The sequence below is a fragment of the Vulpes vulpes genome, chromosome 1 (assembly GCF_048418805.1).
Source record: "Vulpes vulpes isolate BD-2025 chromosome 1, VulVul3, whole genome shotgun sequence".
Classification (NCBI taxonomy): domain Eukaryota; kingdom Metazoa; phylum Chordata; class Mammalia; order Carnivora; family Canidae; genus Vulpes; species Vulpes vulpes.
Window position 1 is genome coordinate 87,730,362 of NC_132780.1, and position 18,769 is coordinate 87,749,130.

Below are 18,769 nucleotides of genomic sequence, written 5' to 3' on the forward strand. Positions count from 1 at the left end.
TTATACTCTTGACCTTGTTTTTGGCAAAAGGAAGTTTTTAATTTAATTTTATTTTTTTGGAAGTTTTTAATTTTAATAAAGTCTTTCATGGATTGTGCCTTTGGTGTTGTATCTAAAAAGTCATCCTTATACCCAAAGCCATGTAGTTTCTCTTATATTATCTTCTAGGAGACTAATGTTTTGGTTTTATATTTAGGTCTGTGATCTATTTTGAGTTAATTTGTATGAAGACTGTATGATGTGTTTCATGGAATTGGTTTTTTGCATGTGGCAAACAATTTACACCACCATTAATTGAAAAAAGTATCTTGTCCCTATTGTATGTTTCTGCTCCTTTGTCAAAGATGAATTACTGGGCAGCCCCAGTAGCCCAGCGGTTTAGCGCCGCCCTCCGCCCAGTGTGTGATCCTGGAGACCCAGGATCGAGTCCCACATCAGGCCCTGCATGGAGCCTGCTTCTCCCTCTGCCTGTGTCTCTGCCATTCTCTCTCTCTATGTCTGGCATGAATAAATAAATAAATAAAATCTTTAAAAGAAAAAGGTGAGTTACTATGTTTATATGGGTCTCCTCTGGGCTCTCTATTCTGTGCCCTTGATCTATTTGTTCACTACTACCACACTGGGGCAAATAGAAGGCAGCAGCTCCTTCCTCCGCAGCTGGGCCACCTGGGAGCTGGATAATTTTGTTTTTTTTTCATTCATTCAGCCCACAAACATTTATTAAGCTTTGAGCACCAAAGCAGACATTCACCAGTTTAGGACGACTTTGTCATGGACTAGCTGGCCATGAGGCTCAGTAGCGTCTGGAGGCAGGAGAGCCAAGTAGACAGGGGTCTCGGCTCCCTCCTCCACAGTCCGGGGGCCGTAAGGCCCACCCATGTCCGTCTTCACCCACCCTGGGCAGCATGCATTCAGCAGAATCCTGTCAACTTTCCTCTTCTCATCCAGACGCCAGGCCAGGATTCTTGATAAGACTGTGACCCCCAGCTTAGACACCCCATACGCGGAGTTGGGCCAGCCTTCCCTCTCATGCAGTTCATTGCTTGTATCCTCCACAAACTTCTTCATGAGGTCCACCAGGTCCTCCTCTGTGAGCATCTCGCATTGGAACTTCTTCTGTAGATCTGCGCTGCAATTTTCAAGAGCCTTTGAACCCTCTAAACTACTGAGATTCACCACCCTGCCGTGAGGTTTTATTATTGGCAGCAATTCGTTGCAGACATTTCTTGTGGCAAAAAAGTTTGTCTTCAGCGTTATCTCAGCTTGAATGTCAAAGGGCGTTGGATCATCAGTTTAAAACGATTTTTTAAACCACTGGGTGGTTTGAATACCATGACTCTATAGTAGTCTTGACATCAGCTCATGTCAGTTTTCTGACTTTATCTTCCTTAATATTGTGTTGGCTAATTTGAGTCTCTTGCCTTTCTATATAAATTTTAGAATGAGTTTTTTAATACCCACAAAATAACTTGCTGTGGTTTTGGTTGATTGTTACACATATTTTTAAAAATTTAATTCTTGCAGTTTGGAGGGTGTCCTGTAGGAATCACATGTAACATTACAAAGTGGTCAGTAAACCCAAGACTTTTTAAATGGAGTTAACATGGTAATCAATAACAGGACAAACAGGACGGGGCTGGTAGAGTCCATGTTGATTGCAAGTTTATGACCCTTCTGCTACCCAATTCTAGCCCTGATAATAAGTCCGAGATTGTGCATATGGATAATAACGCCCAGCTGGCTCAGTTGGTGGAGCGTGTGACTCTGGAGCTCAGGTTTGTGAGTTTGACCACATGATGTGGGTAGAGATTACTTAAAAATAAAATATTAAAAAAATAATCTCACTAGTTCAGAATTTAATTCTTGTTATTGAAATTTTGCTACATTGTTTTTGGAGAACCAAAAATATATTCAACCTGGAGGAAAATAGAAAAAACTAAACTCCCCGTTCTTGCCCCTTTTCCCTTCCTCCATTATCCAGCATTAAATATTTGAGCAAAAATAAAAACAAAAAATGCTTGCAATGACTACAATACTACGTAGTAAATAAGAGAAAGAAGGAGGTGTACTTCTACAGAGTTAACGGCAAGCAAAATCTTTTTTCCAATAAAAACTTTTCCTTTGTAGACTATTTTAATATGCCACAGAACAAATAATTATGTTTAAAAAGTGGCAATAAAATTAAAGGAGACAAGAAGGAGGTACCTTCCATGGAAGCCAGAATTAAAAACTTCTTTTGAAGCTGTGAAATATCATTAATCTTTGAGTGAAGTGAAAACAATCCTCCCTCTATTCTCACATAGACAGCTGCTAATGGTTAGGTAGTTTCAGGAAAAAAAATATTTTGACGTGGAAAATGCTAGTGCATTTGGGCATGGGAAACTACGTCTAGAATCCAAACTTATTCAACCAATGAAACATTTTTTAAAATGTATTTTGTTAAAAATATTTTTAAATGGTATGCTCAAGAGTACCCTAATGATATTTTTTAATAATTTCTCTACCATGTTAATACTTTTATAATCAGTTTCTCCTCACTTATTTAAAATTTTTCAGCTGGTATCAAAGAAACCATCATTCATACCACAAATTGTTTTTTTTTGTTTGTTTTGTTTTACTTTGCCAGCATCTCCATATACATTCATTAAATTTAACATGGCTACTGTTTACATGCTCAATACCACTTATGGTCTATGGAGTTGCATCATTAGCTCACATATTTCTATTTTTATATCTGGCCATTGACTTAAGTGGAAGGAAATCTTTGCCAAAATTAATAAGATTCGTGTCTGTGAATGCCTGGTCATTTTTATGATTTCCCCAAATGAACCTAAATCACAGATCTTGCTTTCTCAACTGAGCTAGACTCCATAAGCTTCTACTCATAATCAAAGCATAAAATCATTGGGGTAGGAACTGAGTCCAATGAAGCTCAAGAGAACTATTAATCTATTCCTGATAGACACTGTTTGGTCTTTAGTCTTTTTCATTGCACTAACACAATAAACACAAAATAGAGTCATATTCTTAAGTGGCTAGATTTATTCTTCAACCATATTTAAAAAGGCTACTGTCTCTTAAAGAAGAAATTATCCTATAATGATTATCCTAAATCATTATAAAATTAGATGAGAAAATATAAAAATTATTTGTTGTAATTCCTTGTGTTTGACTCTCTGAGCAAGTCATGAAACAATTAGAAATTTCTTATGTTTAATTATTAGCAAATCAATATTTCCCGAGTTTCTAATACGTAAAGGACTCAATGAGAGGTATTATTCAATATTTCATAGAAAGTGGAATGATAATCCCAGACTGCAAGATTATTTTTTATATGTGTGCTCATATCTAAAGCCACTTCTCAAATTTATTAATCAGATTTTAACAATGTAATAAAGTTTCCTTTTTAGAGCTAACTGAAAAGAGTAATAAACACAAAATACTTATTAATTATGTAGTCTGGGACAGAATAGGGAGTCAATAAATTACAGTAATTGTTATTGTTAACAAAAGTATTACATTTTATTTTTGTAGTATTATTTTGCCTTCAAAACAATTTCCAGTCATTAAAATAAAGAGTTGACTACAATGTTTTCATAATTTTTTATTTATTCTTTTATGTATCTAAATTTCCTCCTAAAAATGTAAACTTTTTTCCTTCAAATCAAACGTAAGCCTGAATTTCTGCCTGGCATTAGAGATAATTTGTAAATAAGTTTATACCATATTTTTCCTGCTTTGTCACATTTTACTTTGCATATATTATGAAGCTTATTATTATTTACATTATATATTTTCCTTAATGTTCATATGCAAAATAATGATATGATAAAATTAATATTTTGGCTTTGATTTATGAACTATATATTATGTAAATATAAGTGTGAAATATGAGTTTTGTAGTCATATATAAGTATATCTGGTACAAACTTGATCTAAATTTAAATGTAAGAATATTTTTTCATTATTTGACTTTGAGATTTAGATTTTTAAGACTAACATTTTTTATGTAATTATTAGTTCTACAATATTTGTAGCTACAGAAACATAGTATAAAATGAGTGAAATTTTGGAGCGAAAATGAATATGGAGCCTTGTCACAGTTTCAGAGAAGCTAATTTGAATGTAGTGTGTTATGGACCATAGAGATATTAAAGCACTGTTTCTTGTATTCTGTGAATATACATCATAACTACCTAAAAGACTTTGAACATTTTGCTTAATTTTGGTAAAATTGGAATCATAGCAACACCTATTCCACATATTGTATGGATCATATTAAATAATAGATGGGCAATGCCTTAAATATTGCAAAGTGATGGGTGTTTGTATTATTTGAATATTTTCCTTATGATTTAAATTGTTTTCAGATTTCTAGTTTAGGATGTCATAAAAAAATCAACAAATTCATTTTGATGACAGTAACAAACACTGTTACAATGTTGAACCATAATAAATAAAGAAGTACCCCCAAGTGTGATAAATCCTGCTGTTAGAGGAAAGAACACAAAAAGAAGACCTTAGGCAGACTTGTCAGAGCTTAGAGTGCTTTAATGTAAGTAGAAACACTGCATGGTCAAAACCAATAATCTGTTGTTTGGAACAATTAGAGTGAGGTAGACTGGATGGACTCTGAAGTACCCTTGATCCCCCTTGGCATCATGTTTTGGAAGGGGAAGCAAGACTGAATGAAGAAATGGAAAAAACATGGCAATTTAGAAAGAAACAGTCTACTGGTATGGTAGTGTAGTGGAAAGACTTAGCAAGTTACAGTCCTACAACTGTCAATTTTCATCAAGCAAACACAAGACAAAATCAGGACAAGTCACATGCATGTGCACAGACACACACACACACACACACACACACACACACACGTTTTGTCATATGAATTTTCTTTTTCCTGAGCAATGGTAATTTCCAGGATGCCAGCTAAAACAAACCTAAAACCAAAAAAAAAAAAAAAAAAAAAGGCAACTAAAAGCCCAAAAAGCTAGGAGCAGAGATATCAATCCACAGATTTCTTAATTTGAGTCCAAGCAAGTTACAGACTACTCGACAAGAAACCAACAGTCCTCCAAAGAGTAAAACAGATTCCATAGTTGCTACTGTGTCTAATTTTTAATGAAAATTTATTAGTTATAATACAGAAAAATCAGGAAAAAAGCTATCAATAGACAAATATTTAAAGTGGGTCCAGCGGTTGAATTTAATAGTTATAAACTCCAAAACACTACTGTAAATAAATTCAAATAATTCAAGGAAATTTGTTCAAGTAATTAAGGAAAACATCATACTAATGACTCTTGATTTCAGCCCAGGTCATGATCTCGGGGTCCTGAGATGGAGTCCCATATTGGGCTCCATGCTCAGTGGGGAGTCTGCTTAGAGATTCTCTCTCCCTCTGCCCCTCCCTCTGCCCCCTAACTCTCTCTAAAAAATAAGTAAATAAAATGTTTTAAAAAGTTGTTTAAACAATAGAGAAAGTCATACCCAGCCACATTAAATTCAAAGTAATAAAACCCAAAAATATAGTAAATTTGAAAGCAACAAGAGAAAACTGACATATTATATAATCAGATAACAATATGATTAATGTTCACCCCCTTTCATCAGAAAAACTAGAGGCAGAGAGCCTGGGTGGCTCAGTCCATTAAGTGTCTGCCTTCTGCTGGGGTGATGATCCCAGAGTCCTGGGATTAAGCCCTGAATTGGGCTCCATGCTCTGCAGGGAGCCTGCTTCTCCCTCGCCTTCTGTCTGTCGCTCCCCCTGCTTGTGCTCTTTCTCTCTTGGTCAAAAAAACAAATAAAATCTTTAAAATAAAAAAGAAAGAATGAAAGCTAGATGTTAGGATGACATATTCAAAGTAGTGAAAGAAAAAATGCTTCAAGATATCTATCGTCAGAGAAATTATCCTTCAAAACTAAAGCAAAGATAAAGACATTTTTAAATTTTAAAATCACTGAGAGAACTTAATGCTAGCAGCATTACATTATTTAAAACAGGAAGTTTTTCAGACTGAAAGAAAATCGCACCAAATCATAATTCAGATACACCAGAAGAAATAAAGGCACCAGAAAGAATAAATGTGTAATATGTGAGTTAATATAAATACATATATTTTTTCTTTGCTATTGGCTTCTTTAAAAAATATATCCATATTTAAAGGGTTTTTTTTTTAATACTACTCTACTACTTATACTACTATATTGTTGGGATTATAATATACGTAGATGAAAACAATGCAAAGAAGGGAGGGGTAAAAAGAACTATATTGTTGGAGGTTTCCTATATGCAACTAGATGTCATTCATTATGGGTTAAATAAATTTTGATAAGTTAAAATGGCATGTTATAATCCCTAGAGCTACCACTAACAGATTGTCAAGACGTATGTTAAAAAGTCAATACAGGATTTACAATAACATACTGCAAAATATTTGCGTTAACACAAAGGAAAGCAGGAGAGGAGGGGAAAAGGGTAGAGGAACAAAACAGAAATGAAACAAATAAAAACAGCAACAAAATGGCAGACCTAAAATCCACAGTATACATAATTTTATTAAGTGTGAATTGACCAAATACACAACCTAAAATGAGAATGTGAAAGTGAATTTAAAGAGCAAGATTCTACTCTGCATGACCTAAAAGAGGTACACTTTAAATACAAAGACACAAATAGGTTGATATAAAAAGGATAGACAACAATGTACAAGCTAATAGCAAGCATAAGAAAACGAGTGCAAAATTAATAAAGGAAAAAAGTTCTATTCAAGGAATGTTACTGCAGAAAAAGTGAAACATTTCATGAAGTTGAAAGAGTTGATTCAATGATTGTAAATTTATATGCATCTAATAACAGATACCCCCAAACTGGAAGAAATAAAAGGATAAATAGATAAACTTCAAGCCATAATAGAAGATTTCCATACCCCTCTCAGTATTTGATAGAAAAAATAGGCAGAAAAACTGGGAAAAATATAGAAGACTTGAACACATTATCAACCACCTAATTGACACATGCAGAAGACATCACATAAACCAACATGATATACAATCTTTTTAAGTATACGTGGAATATATGCCAATATAGACCATAGGCCATACAAAAATTGTCAATAAATTTGCAGTATTGATATCATACAAAGTATATTCTCCAACAATAAAATGAAACTTGAATTCAAACATACATATATGTGGAAATCTCCCCATATATTTTGAAATTAAATATTTAGAAATTAAATTAACCCATTAGCAAAAAAAAAAAAATCAAAAGGAGAACTAGAGAATATTTTGAGATGAATGAGAATGGACACATATTATAGCAAAGATTGTAGAATGAAAATAAAGCAGTGCTTAAAGGGAAATTTTTTTTATAGACTGAATCTATCTATCTATCTATCCATCATCTATTTATCTATTTATTTATTTCAGGGAGAGAGCAAGCGAGAGCGCCCAGAGGAGAGGGGTGGGGGTGGGGGAATGGATGGGAGAGAGAGAGGGAGAAACTGACTCCCAGATGAGTGTGGAGTCCAATGTAGCTGGATCCCAGAACCCTGAGATCAGGAGGGGCCTAAGTTTAACAGACTGAGCTACCCAGGTGCCCCTTATAGGGAAATTTATAGCAATCAATGTTTACATTAGAAAAGAAGGAAGATCTAGAATCAATGATATAAGCTTTCAACTTAAAAAGCTAATATAAAAAAAACTCTTTTCTAGGTAGAATGGATGAAACAAAAAAAGAGTGGAAATCAATAAATAGGAGTAAGACAATAGAGAAAATATGTGAAACAAGAAAGTGGTTTTTAAAAAATTTTGATAAATTGGTAAAACTCTAGCTCATCTCATCAATAAAAAGAGAAACACAATGTTTCAATATCAGGAATGAAAGAGATGAAGGAGAGGGCTCAATAGATATTAAAAGGATCATCTTATGAAAAACCGTCTGCCAATAAATTAATACTCAGATGAAATAGACAAATTCCTTAAAAGAAACAACTAAACAACACCAGTGATTTAAATACAACAGGACACAAAGAGTATAAGGAGGGGGAACAAAATATATGCATGTGAGGTGGAACATCCTAGGTTGGGAAAATTTCCATATGAGAAGAAGAAAGAAGAAGAGCATCACTTTAAAGTCAAGTAGATGCAGATTCACATTCTGCTCTTACTTGCTTTATAATTCTAGAAAGTCACTAAATGTGTGTGTACCAGCGGTAAAATGGGAAAACGAAAACTCATGTCGTGGGAATGTTGTGAGACAAAACTGATAGGTAGTAGCATATAAACATTACTTAAAGCAGAACCCAGGAAATGGAACAAGCTCAACAAATTTTAGAGATAGATATCAGGCTGAGAAGAATGAGAAGAAGCACAGAATTAGAACAGCACAGATAACTTTGGCAAAGACCAAGATTCTTTTTTCCCGGATGACGAGATGCCAAGTAAGGGAATCAACTATTAAGATGAAGAAATAAAGAGGTATTTTTGGAAGGTCTTGCTGAGCAGAAAGTGCATTTTATCCCACACCCATCAATGGATAGTTGAATAGAGTTTAAGGAGAATAGTCTGACAAGTATAGAAAATGGGTTGCAGACTTAAAACATTTTGTGTGTGTGTGTGTGTGTGTGTGTGTGTGTTGGAATAGCTCAGGGCAAGGAAAACTGGCATTAAGCAGAAGAGAGGGATCTTGTGTTCTGGGGACAGAGGAGGTGGCAAACAGTTTCTGAACTTGTATCTAGATGACCAGAAAGATGGCAATTTCAACATAAGATAGAGAAAAAAAATAGGCAAAAAAAAAAAAAAAAAGGATCAGTAGAGCATTTATGATAGTAAAATGATCCCATCTCCCCTACTGGATCTAGCACACTTTGCAGACACTATAACTTTCTGCTCTTTAAACAAGTCATTTAACTTGGCTGAGCTTCAGATGACTCATAACTCCATTGAAGCAGAAAACGTGAAAAGAGAGAGAAAGAAATGAGCAAACCCCACACATCATCACAGAATTGCTATATTGCAGTGATAAAGACTTATGTGGACATGAATATTACTGATATTATTCTAATAGCATAATCTAGTCACATAGTGTTTGTTTAAGCCAGGATACTATCTGCCTTAGAACATGCTTTTTCTATAGCCAGAGTCAGACGCCGTATCGACAGGGTGCTCTGAAGTCATAGTTCAGGGAAGCATCCTTTGTTCTCAGGAAAGAAGACAGTCTCTGATTCCTCATCTCTTGACTCCAGAATTAAATACTGTGCAAAGCGACCTGCTCCAGGTTAGGCAAACCTCCTATAAATTAGAAGAACGGGGGAGAGGGGGATGAGAGATTTATAAAATACATGTGTATTCAAATCAGGAAACTAAACATTTGTAAAAACTACTACAGTGCGAGGGAGTATGTGCAAATCATGACATCAGTGCCGAATCCTCCTGGATAAAGAAATATCGTTTTGCTTCTGACTAAGACACACCAGGAAACTTCAACGAGAAAATGACATTAAACTAGCCCTTAAAAATGTGAGGCCTTCATACTGATCTCCCCCTAAAGCTTCCCCTTTTTTCTTCTTTCTCTCCTTTTTAAATTTTTAATTAAAAAAAAAAAGATTTCATTCATTCATTCATTCATTCATTCATTTGAGAGAGCGAGCAAGAGAGAGAGAGAGAGAGCAAGAGTGAGAGAAAGCACACAAGGGAGAAGGAGAAGATTCCCCACTGGGCAGAGAGCCAGATGTGGGCTGGATCCCAGGATCCTAAGGTTATGACCTGAGTGGAAGGCAGACACTTGGCCTACTGAGCCACGTAGGTGCCTCTTCTTTCTCTTACAGTATCTCTCCCACACCTCTGATCTCGGCTACCTTGTGATATTTTTGTTCCCTCTCTACCTTCAGCAAAATCTGCTGCCAACTAGAAAATTGAAAGAGTGTTAAAACTAGGAGTGCCTTCTTCCCTGGGTACTTGTAGTTTAACACGTAAAGAATACAATTAATAAATATCTAAAGGTAAGATTTAAGGTATTTACAATATTAGCAAAGATAATTTTTAGGAGAAGGCTTTTGGTAGCATCTAGGAAATCAGCTCTCTCTATTGATTTTAAGTGGCCCACGATCGACAGCTAACATTCAACTAGTATGAATGAGAAAAATATTAAAATGGCAATTGGAATGTGACATTTTGGGGGGTCATCTATCTTTAAGAAGATCGAGAGAGAACAGCACCTGATTATTACACAACGTGCCAATGTCAATACAGAACCCAAATAGTTTATAAGAGAATGTGAAAAAAATGACAGGAAAGATTTTCACTTGGATTTTGTCTAGAGCAACACAGGATCCAAGAAAAATATTTATGTACTTTCCAGGTATGTAGAGATGTACATTATGGACACTTGATATTTGAACTGTTGATGAACCTGATTGTTGACTTGGCAGCTGTGCTCCACAGTTATCATTGCCGAGTCATTATTAAATTCCTCCTTAAAATATCCCATTGGTTGAACGAAGGGAGTATTTTAACAAGTGCCCAGAATTCCACTAGGGATTTGTATACTGTCCCTGTACTTGAGGCTGATAAAGATATGACTTGTGAAACTTCCCTAAATGTGGTGTTTCTTTTTGTTTCCTTTTATTTTGTTTACAGGAAGCTTTATTCTTTGGCCACCTGGACTTCATAGCAGCATTTCTCTGTGTTCACTTACATGCGTATGCCTACTGGTCAATTAATAAATCCAAAGAATAACTAATTTCCCTCCCTTGAGGTAAGAGTTTCTACCAGAAGGGTGGCTGAAACATGTGGTTTTAAAATTTATTATGCACGAAAAACAAGGAACTGGTGGGTGGTCAGTACAATTCAGCCGTCACAACGGAAACCAGAGCAAAGTGAAAAGTTCCTTGTTGAAAACACGATGTGTATGTTAGAGATTAAAAATATGTAAAGATCCCTGTTGGGCAGGGAGCCTCTACAGCAAATGTAAAATAAATTTAATATTGTTTCAGAATGGAGTTTTTAGTTGTTTGGCTTAAAATGTAAATAACAAAAGGTGATAGAAGAAAGCATGAAATGCCATCGAGCTAAATTTGTAAATCAGTGAAATAAATTGCTGATAAAAGTGGAATAATATATTTGCTTTTCAAAAATAAGAATGATGATCTGAGTATAGATCATCATCCGAGTATAGTTCTATCTGGGTACAAAGGTGTGAAACCTGTGACCCCCATTGCCATTTTTGCTTCTCTGTGATTGGTTATCTTATGTTCAATACTAAGTTGAAGTAAGGAGTCAGAGCTCCTATTTCCACTGCCTCAGAAGCACCTAATTTACTTTTAATTGAAAGTATAAACTATCCCAGAGCTACTAAAGATACATCCTCTCATCGGAGCTGCCCTTAGCATACTGGGAAGTTATATGGGGAGCTTGTGAAAGTCCTCAGGTTTCTAAAGCAGAACATAAATGACAAGTAATGGACATCTCCGTGACCACTCTGATCTCTTTTCCATGAACTTTCTGAACTAAAATGGTTGGACACATATTAAGGTTTGATTCACTTTAGAAAAGAAAAAGCCCAGAACAATATTGAGTTCTCTGACTCCTCAAATATAATTTTTTCCCCTTTTTCCTTTCTGTGAAATTCAATCATTATTGACTGAGATCCCATGAATAGAGCAGTTGGCCAGCTTCTGTGGAAAACTGAAAAGAAGTGAAAGATGTAAATCATCTCTGGATGCAGGAATGAGATACACGTGGAAAGGTTGGAAGGAGGCATGTATTTATAGGCAAAGACACTGTCATCAAAAAAGTATTGTTGTCCAGATAAGTAGAAAACGTGAAGGATATCTGGCTAGAGTGGCACATTCTAAGAAAAGGAAATAATGAGACCTGAATTTCCTGGAGCATTTTAAATCAGGGAAAAGGTATTATCATTCTTGCCTGAGAGGTCTTTTGACCTTTTCCAGTTTCTTAGAAAGTCAAATGTACATTTTACTTCTTTTCTTGACCTATTGATCTGTGCAGTAAGAATTACAATGTCACTAACATGTAGTATCTGTTCCTTACTGTTCTGTTTTATGTTCACTAGGCAGTAGTCAGGGTTTATTTGCACTTTATATTTTAGAAATTTGAAGATCAAAGAAGTCAAATGATTCATCTAAAGTTATACACGAAGTAGATAATGAAGATTCAAATGTAGATTCTCTGACACTAGCACCAGCTCCTTTCAACATTTCCTTTTCCTGGATAACCATGATTGCTCTCAAGAGCTTCAAGGATGTGTTGGGGGTTACTTACAGCCAAGGAATAAACATGGTATATATTCCTGAGACATCCATTTTACCACCAAAAAAATTTACAGATATATTAAAAGTAGCATTAATTTTAAAAGCAAATGAAAAATTAACCAAAACTCAGCCTTGAAAGTGATAAGAGAAAAGACTCTCTAACAGCCTGAGCTATTAGGGTGGCTATTTTATTTTATTATATTATTTTATTTTATTTTATTTTATTTTATTTTATTTTATTTTATTTTATTTTATTTTATTTATTTTTTGGGGTGGCCTTTTTAGATTCTTTCTAAGTCAACGTGATGGTATGTAAGCTTTATTTAAACCAAAAGCCTAATTTATGGCCACTGAGCATACATTGTGCACCTGCTTTGTTAATGAGTAGCCAAAAGCGAAACTATCTTGTCCTTGAGATCTCGATCAATGTCCCCACTCCCTGCATTCCTTGTCATTACAACTTGTGATTCCTGCCTATATGATAATCTATGTGGTTGAGCTTTCACAAGATGTAGAAAGATATATAATCCTGTAGAAACTGTTCATTCTCCAGAGCACTATCTTCCCTTTGAAGATAGTGTTTCCTGGGGAGGTATCCTAATTTGGACCAGAATAAAACTCTCTTTCTTACTTTCAGAGATTCTAGAAGTTTTGTTCATTTTGTGTTGACAAAGGAAGACTTTAAGGATGATTGGTCTTTAAAGAAAAATTCAGGCTTTCTTCAAAGAGCTTACTACAGTAGATGTTTGTTGGTGTCCACTACCCAGCACCCATTCACTCACTCTTTCCTTTGGATATTTACATCTCCTATGTTTGTGATCTTAGAGCTATCTGGAAACTCTGTGCTCTCCCTGACTTTCGCCAAGAGGTAAGCAGAAAGCTGCAGCTGCAATAATCAGATTTTGTCTTCTGCGAATTTTGATTCTTGAGCCTAAAGTCAGAAAAAATGGTTGGAACTTGCACCTTCTAGTTTGGGTGGCTTGCGGATAAAGGCAATACAGCTTTTGTTGCCCCCAAGAACCCCCTGGATCTAGCTGATTCCTGAACTTTCTTATCTTAGGTCTTGGACTTCTTTAATTCTGTGATCTCTCTTAACAATTTACAACAAATTCCCCTTTTGGCTTAAATTATCCAGAGTCTGTTTACATTGCTTGCAACTGAAGAACCCTAATGAATGTAACAGTTCTCCTTGTGCATCTAGAGCATCAGTTAATATTAAAAAAACATAATTTAAATACATCTTGCCCATGATGTACAAAGTAATGTGTATGTATATTGTGTGTATGTGCGTGTATACACATCGATGTGCATATAGATTGAAATAAGAACAGAGATTCAGATGAGAGAGAAGTTATCAGTCTGGTATGAGATGTCTTTTGTTTTTTTCCAGTGCCTTAGGAAGTAAAAGATATGAAGTCACTGAATATATCTAGACACTCTTAACCTACTTTTCTGGGACCTCTGTTAGAGCATATAGTCCCCTTTGTTCTATGGCCATAGATCCATATTGGATGCACATCCAGTTTGCCCAACAGAAAGTAAGCCCCTGTCCACAGGATCAATGACTCACACATCCCCCATTTTTCCATTCCAGGAGACACGTGCACAGCGCTCAGAGATTCCTGCATATAGTGTGGTTGCCTGGAATTATATAATCTCCACTTGGAATTGCAGAAATATATTACTGAAAGAGACTTAAAGATTATTTTATCAGAGCCTTATTAGCAAAGAAATTGAAGGCCAGAATACAATGATTGACTTAGATGACCTAGAAAGTTAGACAAACTTGGGCTTAAAGTCCAGATCTATTGACTTCAGGTCCAAGTAACCTCCTCCCTTCCGTTTTGTGGCCACACTTCATCAACTTGGAGTCTATACACATTTAACTTTATGTCAAGTGCTATGAGTTCTTTGCTCTTGAGGGACAAGCCTTGCAAGCTTGTCTTAGGGAAAAGTCGTTTCAACTCTATTCAACCAAAATATAAACTCCTAAGGCAGGATGCATGTTTTCCTCTTCTCTTTGTGGCCTCCTGAGCTCCTAGCAGCCTGCTGGGAACACAGGGCAACCAATCAAATTGTTTAGCATGTGCATTATGGACTTCAGCCTGCCACCTAAGGAGTTGAGGAAGGACACGGTTATTAGAATACAGCATACAAGAAATCAGAAGATACTTTAAAGGGATTCCTCTGGCTTTTTGGAGTAAAAGAGTTGCAGGCAGCTCTTTGATCTATTTCCTCCCACATCAGGCTGACTTTCTTACCATCTGGCAGCCACCTTCGCAGTTCCCCAGATTTGTGTGTATCACATGGAAATACTGATGATATCTGGGTCTCTGTTCCCACCCAAGAAAGGCATCTTTGTGAATTAACTTCCCTTTTTATAATTGAAAATCTCTGAATTAAGTGAAATTGCATACAAATCCACTCAAACTCACTAAAATATTTAGAAGAGAAGGATGTGGCTGGTTAAAAATGTTACCCCAAACACTTTCCTGATTAACAATTGAGTTCTTCTCATACCTTGGCATTAAGAAGGGAGCCATGGATTTTTTTTTTTTTTTGAGAAATAAACTCTTTTAGAGATGTCTGACACATATTTGACCCACTCATATAGCTAAGAGCTTTTATGTTTTGGTTCCTGGCTGCAGAAGAAAAGGAACAACAAACTTCACCATGGAAAATTGAGATGGAGAGTTATCATTACTGTCTACAAACATGCCTTTTCTGCATGGCTAAGATTAAAATGGCACCAAATCCTTACAGGGCTGTTATTTATGAGGAAATTATTTTTTTCCAGAAGAGATAGAATCATCTATAGGGAAATTATGACCTTTTAAACAGAAAAATGAGTGAGAAACAGGTTTTTAAAAAGTCAGAATTAGTGCCCTTGGTGATGAAAGTTAAATTGTAATGTCTTCATCAGGGCATGTACTGTTCCAAGAAGACTCATTCAGCTACCTGGATTACTATGTAACACTGTGCTATGATTTTAGGTACATTATTTCATTAATTCTTGGTTACTCCCTGAGTAGATGCTATTATTATCTATGCAGATGAGAAAATTGAACTAAAAGCACATAGCTAGAAAGTGACAGAGCCAGATTTTGAATCCAGATCTGGTCTGACTCCAAATTGCATCTTTTGACCAATATACTTTAATACCATACACAAAGAAGTAAAAGCAGGCTCTGGAAAAGAAGGCATCCAAAGAATATTTTCCTCGGGCAACAGTTTTCGTAGCATCAGAAGAGATGAACACCTAGAATGCCCTCCTCAGAAGGCCTGGTGCCTCCTCTAAGTGGAACAAGTCTGGCTAACGAGTCAAAGCTATTTACCAAGCACACACATAGTGACGCATTCGTGGCCCTCACAGCACTTGGTGCAAAGGTAGGTACTTAGAGTATTTGCACAGAGCCCCTTAAATTAACATGACAATGATACATAGTGCAAAAAACAGAGTCTCTGGCATTGGATCCATTTAGAGATAGATTCCATTTTACCATGTATTGGCCAATGTGATGTTATAATTCACTTAACTTTTCTGAGCCTATTTGCTCATCTGTACAATAACGGTAATAATAATAATAATAATAATAATAATAATAAGTAGCATTATTGCTAAGATTAAATGAGAAAAGCAGAACTTTGGGCACCTCACATATTTCCAATGATTCTGTACTCTTCCATTGAGTAGTTTGTATTTGACCACAGCCCACAGCCTGGAGTTTCATTGCATTCTGAAAGCAGGACCAACATAAAGGGACATACTGAGAATCCAAAGAAGAGAAAGGTGAAGGTTGGGTCCTTGGATGTGGAGAATTTTGCTGTTTGCTCCTCATTCCCATGGACACGGTGTAGCAGGCATGGTCTGCTGCTCTATGACATTCATTGTGACCCCTCTTGTCTGAATCTTGGGGGCAGGCATTGATCACATGGGAGGTAGACAGAGAGGCATGTTTAGAGTCTGTCTCTATAGTAACAACAACAGTAACTATAACAATAAAGTATTTATGAAACTTCTTGAGCATATTCTTCCTTGTCGAAAATCTCCTTTTGGAGATCAAGGCATGATGCAAATTGATAATTTTATATGGGCAGCAGAATGTCCCTTGTCTTTCTCTGGCCACACTCCCTTTTCTTTCTCCTTCCCAGGGGTACACTTCTTTTTCTGGGTTTGAGCTAAGAATTGGGCAGTTCCATCTGGTTTTCCCCTTTGATGGAGCTGGAAGAGGGGATATTTTCAGGTCCTGTGTGTATCTGGAAGGAGCGACAGAAACTGGTCCTTCCTGAAGTACTCTGCATAAAACAGCCTCAGACAGATGCCCCCGCCCCCAGCTTCTCCTGGTAAGTCACTGTACAACAAGACCTCTGGTTCTATTGTTTCATTTACTGAAGAGTGATAAGATGGCCTGTTCTGTTTAACTTACCCTGGGGTAGATCAGGGCCCCAGGAGGAGGGTAGGGAAGCTCCCTGAAATATGACAAGTGGGGAATAGAATTCCTTCTGTCCCCTTCATATATAATTTTATCATTTATGAAGGGATTTTCACATACTGGGATCCATGAGCAATCTGAAAGTCAATTCCCTGAAAACACAGACTTCACAGAATTCCTTTCAAAATATAGGAAGGAGAAAGTATGATGATAATGAAATGTACAATGTTGCTCTTAGAACTTTTAATAAAACCATTTGTGATATTTTATGCATTTTTAGACATCACCATGTTTCTGAAATAAGACACTTGTGTACTACTTTGTCTTTTGGTACATTTCCCAAGATTAGAATTCAAATCGAATGCATGTCTTTCCTTCAAGACACACCATTAATAGGGGTTTTTCCTAAATATATGATAAGATGGTGATTCACTTAGGTTTGGCAGCTGCACCGAATCTGCTAGAATGTAAAATGTGAGTGGCAAGAGGTGTGTCTGGTTTGATCCACTGTGGTATCCCAGCTGCCAGTACAGTAGGCACTTACAAAGTTTGTGGAATTAGCCAATAATATCTAAAAGTGCACTTCTGTGCCTATGATAACAATCTCTGTCTCTGACCACATATTTCTCTTTATTCCTCTATCCTTGTGACCAAATCCTGTCCCTCTCCAGCCTTTACCTCAGTCTCACTACCCTCTCCCCAACACACACACACACACACACACACACACACACACACACACACACACACCTTTACATTATTTCTAAGATTCATTTGGAAAAGTGAGAAATTTGCTGTGCAGTCCTCAACCAATTGACAGAATTTGGGTGCCTACAAGCCAATGGATTTCAATGTATACAGAAGTGATAATTTTATAGGATATCTTCTTCAAACAGTAGAACTTTGGAGTTAAAATTCTTCTCTATAATTGTTATACTTCCCTGATTTAGTTGCAGTGAATGGAATGTTAAGGCAAAGCCACGATGTGTTTCACAACTGAGGCACCCAGTTGGGATGGCCATAACTAATTAAGTACAGTTAGTTGACAATGTAAGAAGTAATCCAGGAAATACAACCCACATGCACATCACATAGTTTTTCTATCTAAAAACTCTCTTTTTTAATCCAAGTGAGTAAGATAAAATCTACAGTAGGGTTGCTTCTTCTTCTTCTTCTTTCTTCTTTCTTCTTTCTTCTTTCTTCTTCTTCTTCTTCTTTTTTTTTTTTTTTTGAAAGAGAGAGAGAAGCCAGGGCAGGGGTGGAGGGCAGAGGGAAAAGGAGACAGAGAAAATCTTAGGGAGACTCCACACCCAGCACAGAGCCTGATGTGGGACTCAATCTTATGACCAAAATCATGACCTGAGCCAAAATCTAGAGGTGAGCCACCCAGGCGCCCCAGCTTCTCAAGTTTTAAAAGGTTTTCAAACATTCCATCTAAAAATAACTGTTTGAGCCTATGTTCCCTTTATAGCAGCCATGATAGAGTAGTAAGGAACGGATATAAAAAGCACATTTCTCTCAGATGTGTTTGATTCATAGTACATGATAGCAACTCTTCTCAACTAGTAAGAGTCACTTGTGTACCAGGAGATAATGATCCCCCCAGCCCTCAGGGTACCTGGAGCCCCAGGGTTGGTCATTTCTGACCACAAGTAGATCTGTCTGGATTTCCTCAAATGGTACGTAGTGGCACAGGGTCCAGTGGAGCATCTCACTACCCCTGCAGGTGACAAGCATTCAGGACTCACCGTTCCTCAGTGATGTGACTGGTAAAACAAGATCACCATGCAGGGGGACAACTCTTTTTGCAACGAGTTTCAGAGAATGCCACTGTTCCTCATGCTCCTTCATTGGGGAAGCTGTGGGAGGAGCTTGTTCTCCTGGTGCCTCGGGGCGGGGGGGGGGGGGGGGGGGGGAAATGCTATGGACCTGGGTTAGTGGATCTGAGGAAGCTTGGCCGGATCTCCTGGCAACAGCAGCATCAGGTGGTGGCTTCAAGCCTGTGTGCTCAATAATCACAACACGTGGTCATATTACATTTATCAATAAAAGAAGAAA

At 36.7% G+C, this 18,769-nt stretch overlaps 1 protein-coding gene across 1 annotated transcript; it reads right to left on the reverse strand.

Annotated features, from left to right (window-relative positions):
• Positions 1-696: 696 nt before the first annotated feature.
• Positions 697-18,562, reverse strand: LOC112919393 (carbonyl reductase [NADPH] 3-like). Its single transcript, XM_072748189.1, is given in 5 exon segments — positions 697-1,314; positions 9,832-9,912; positions 11,399-11,513; positions 16,047-16,269; positions 18,460-18,562. Coding segments are annotated over 5 exon segments (1,089 nt in total). The 3' UTR covers positions 697-747.
• Between the last annotated feature and the right edge of the window lie 207 nt (positions 18,563-18,769).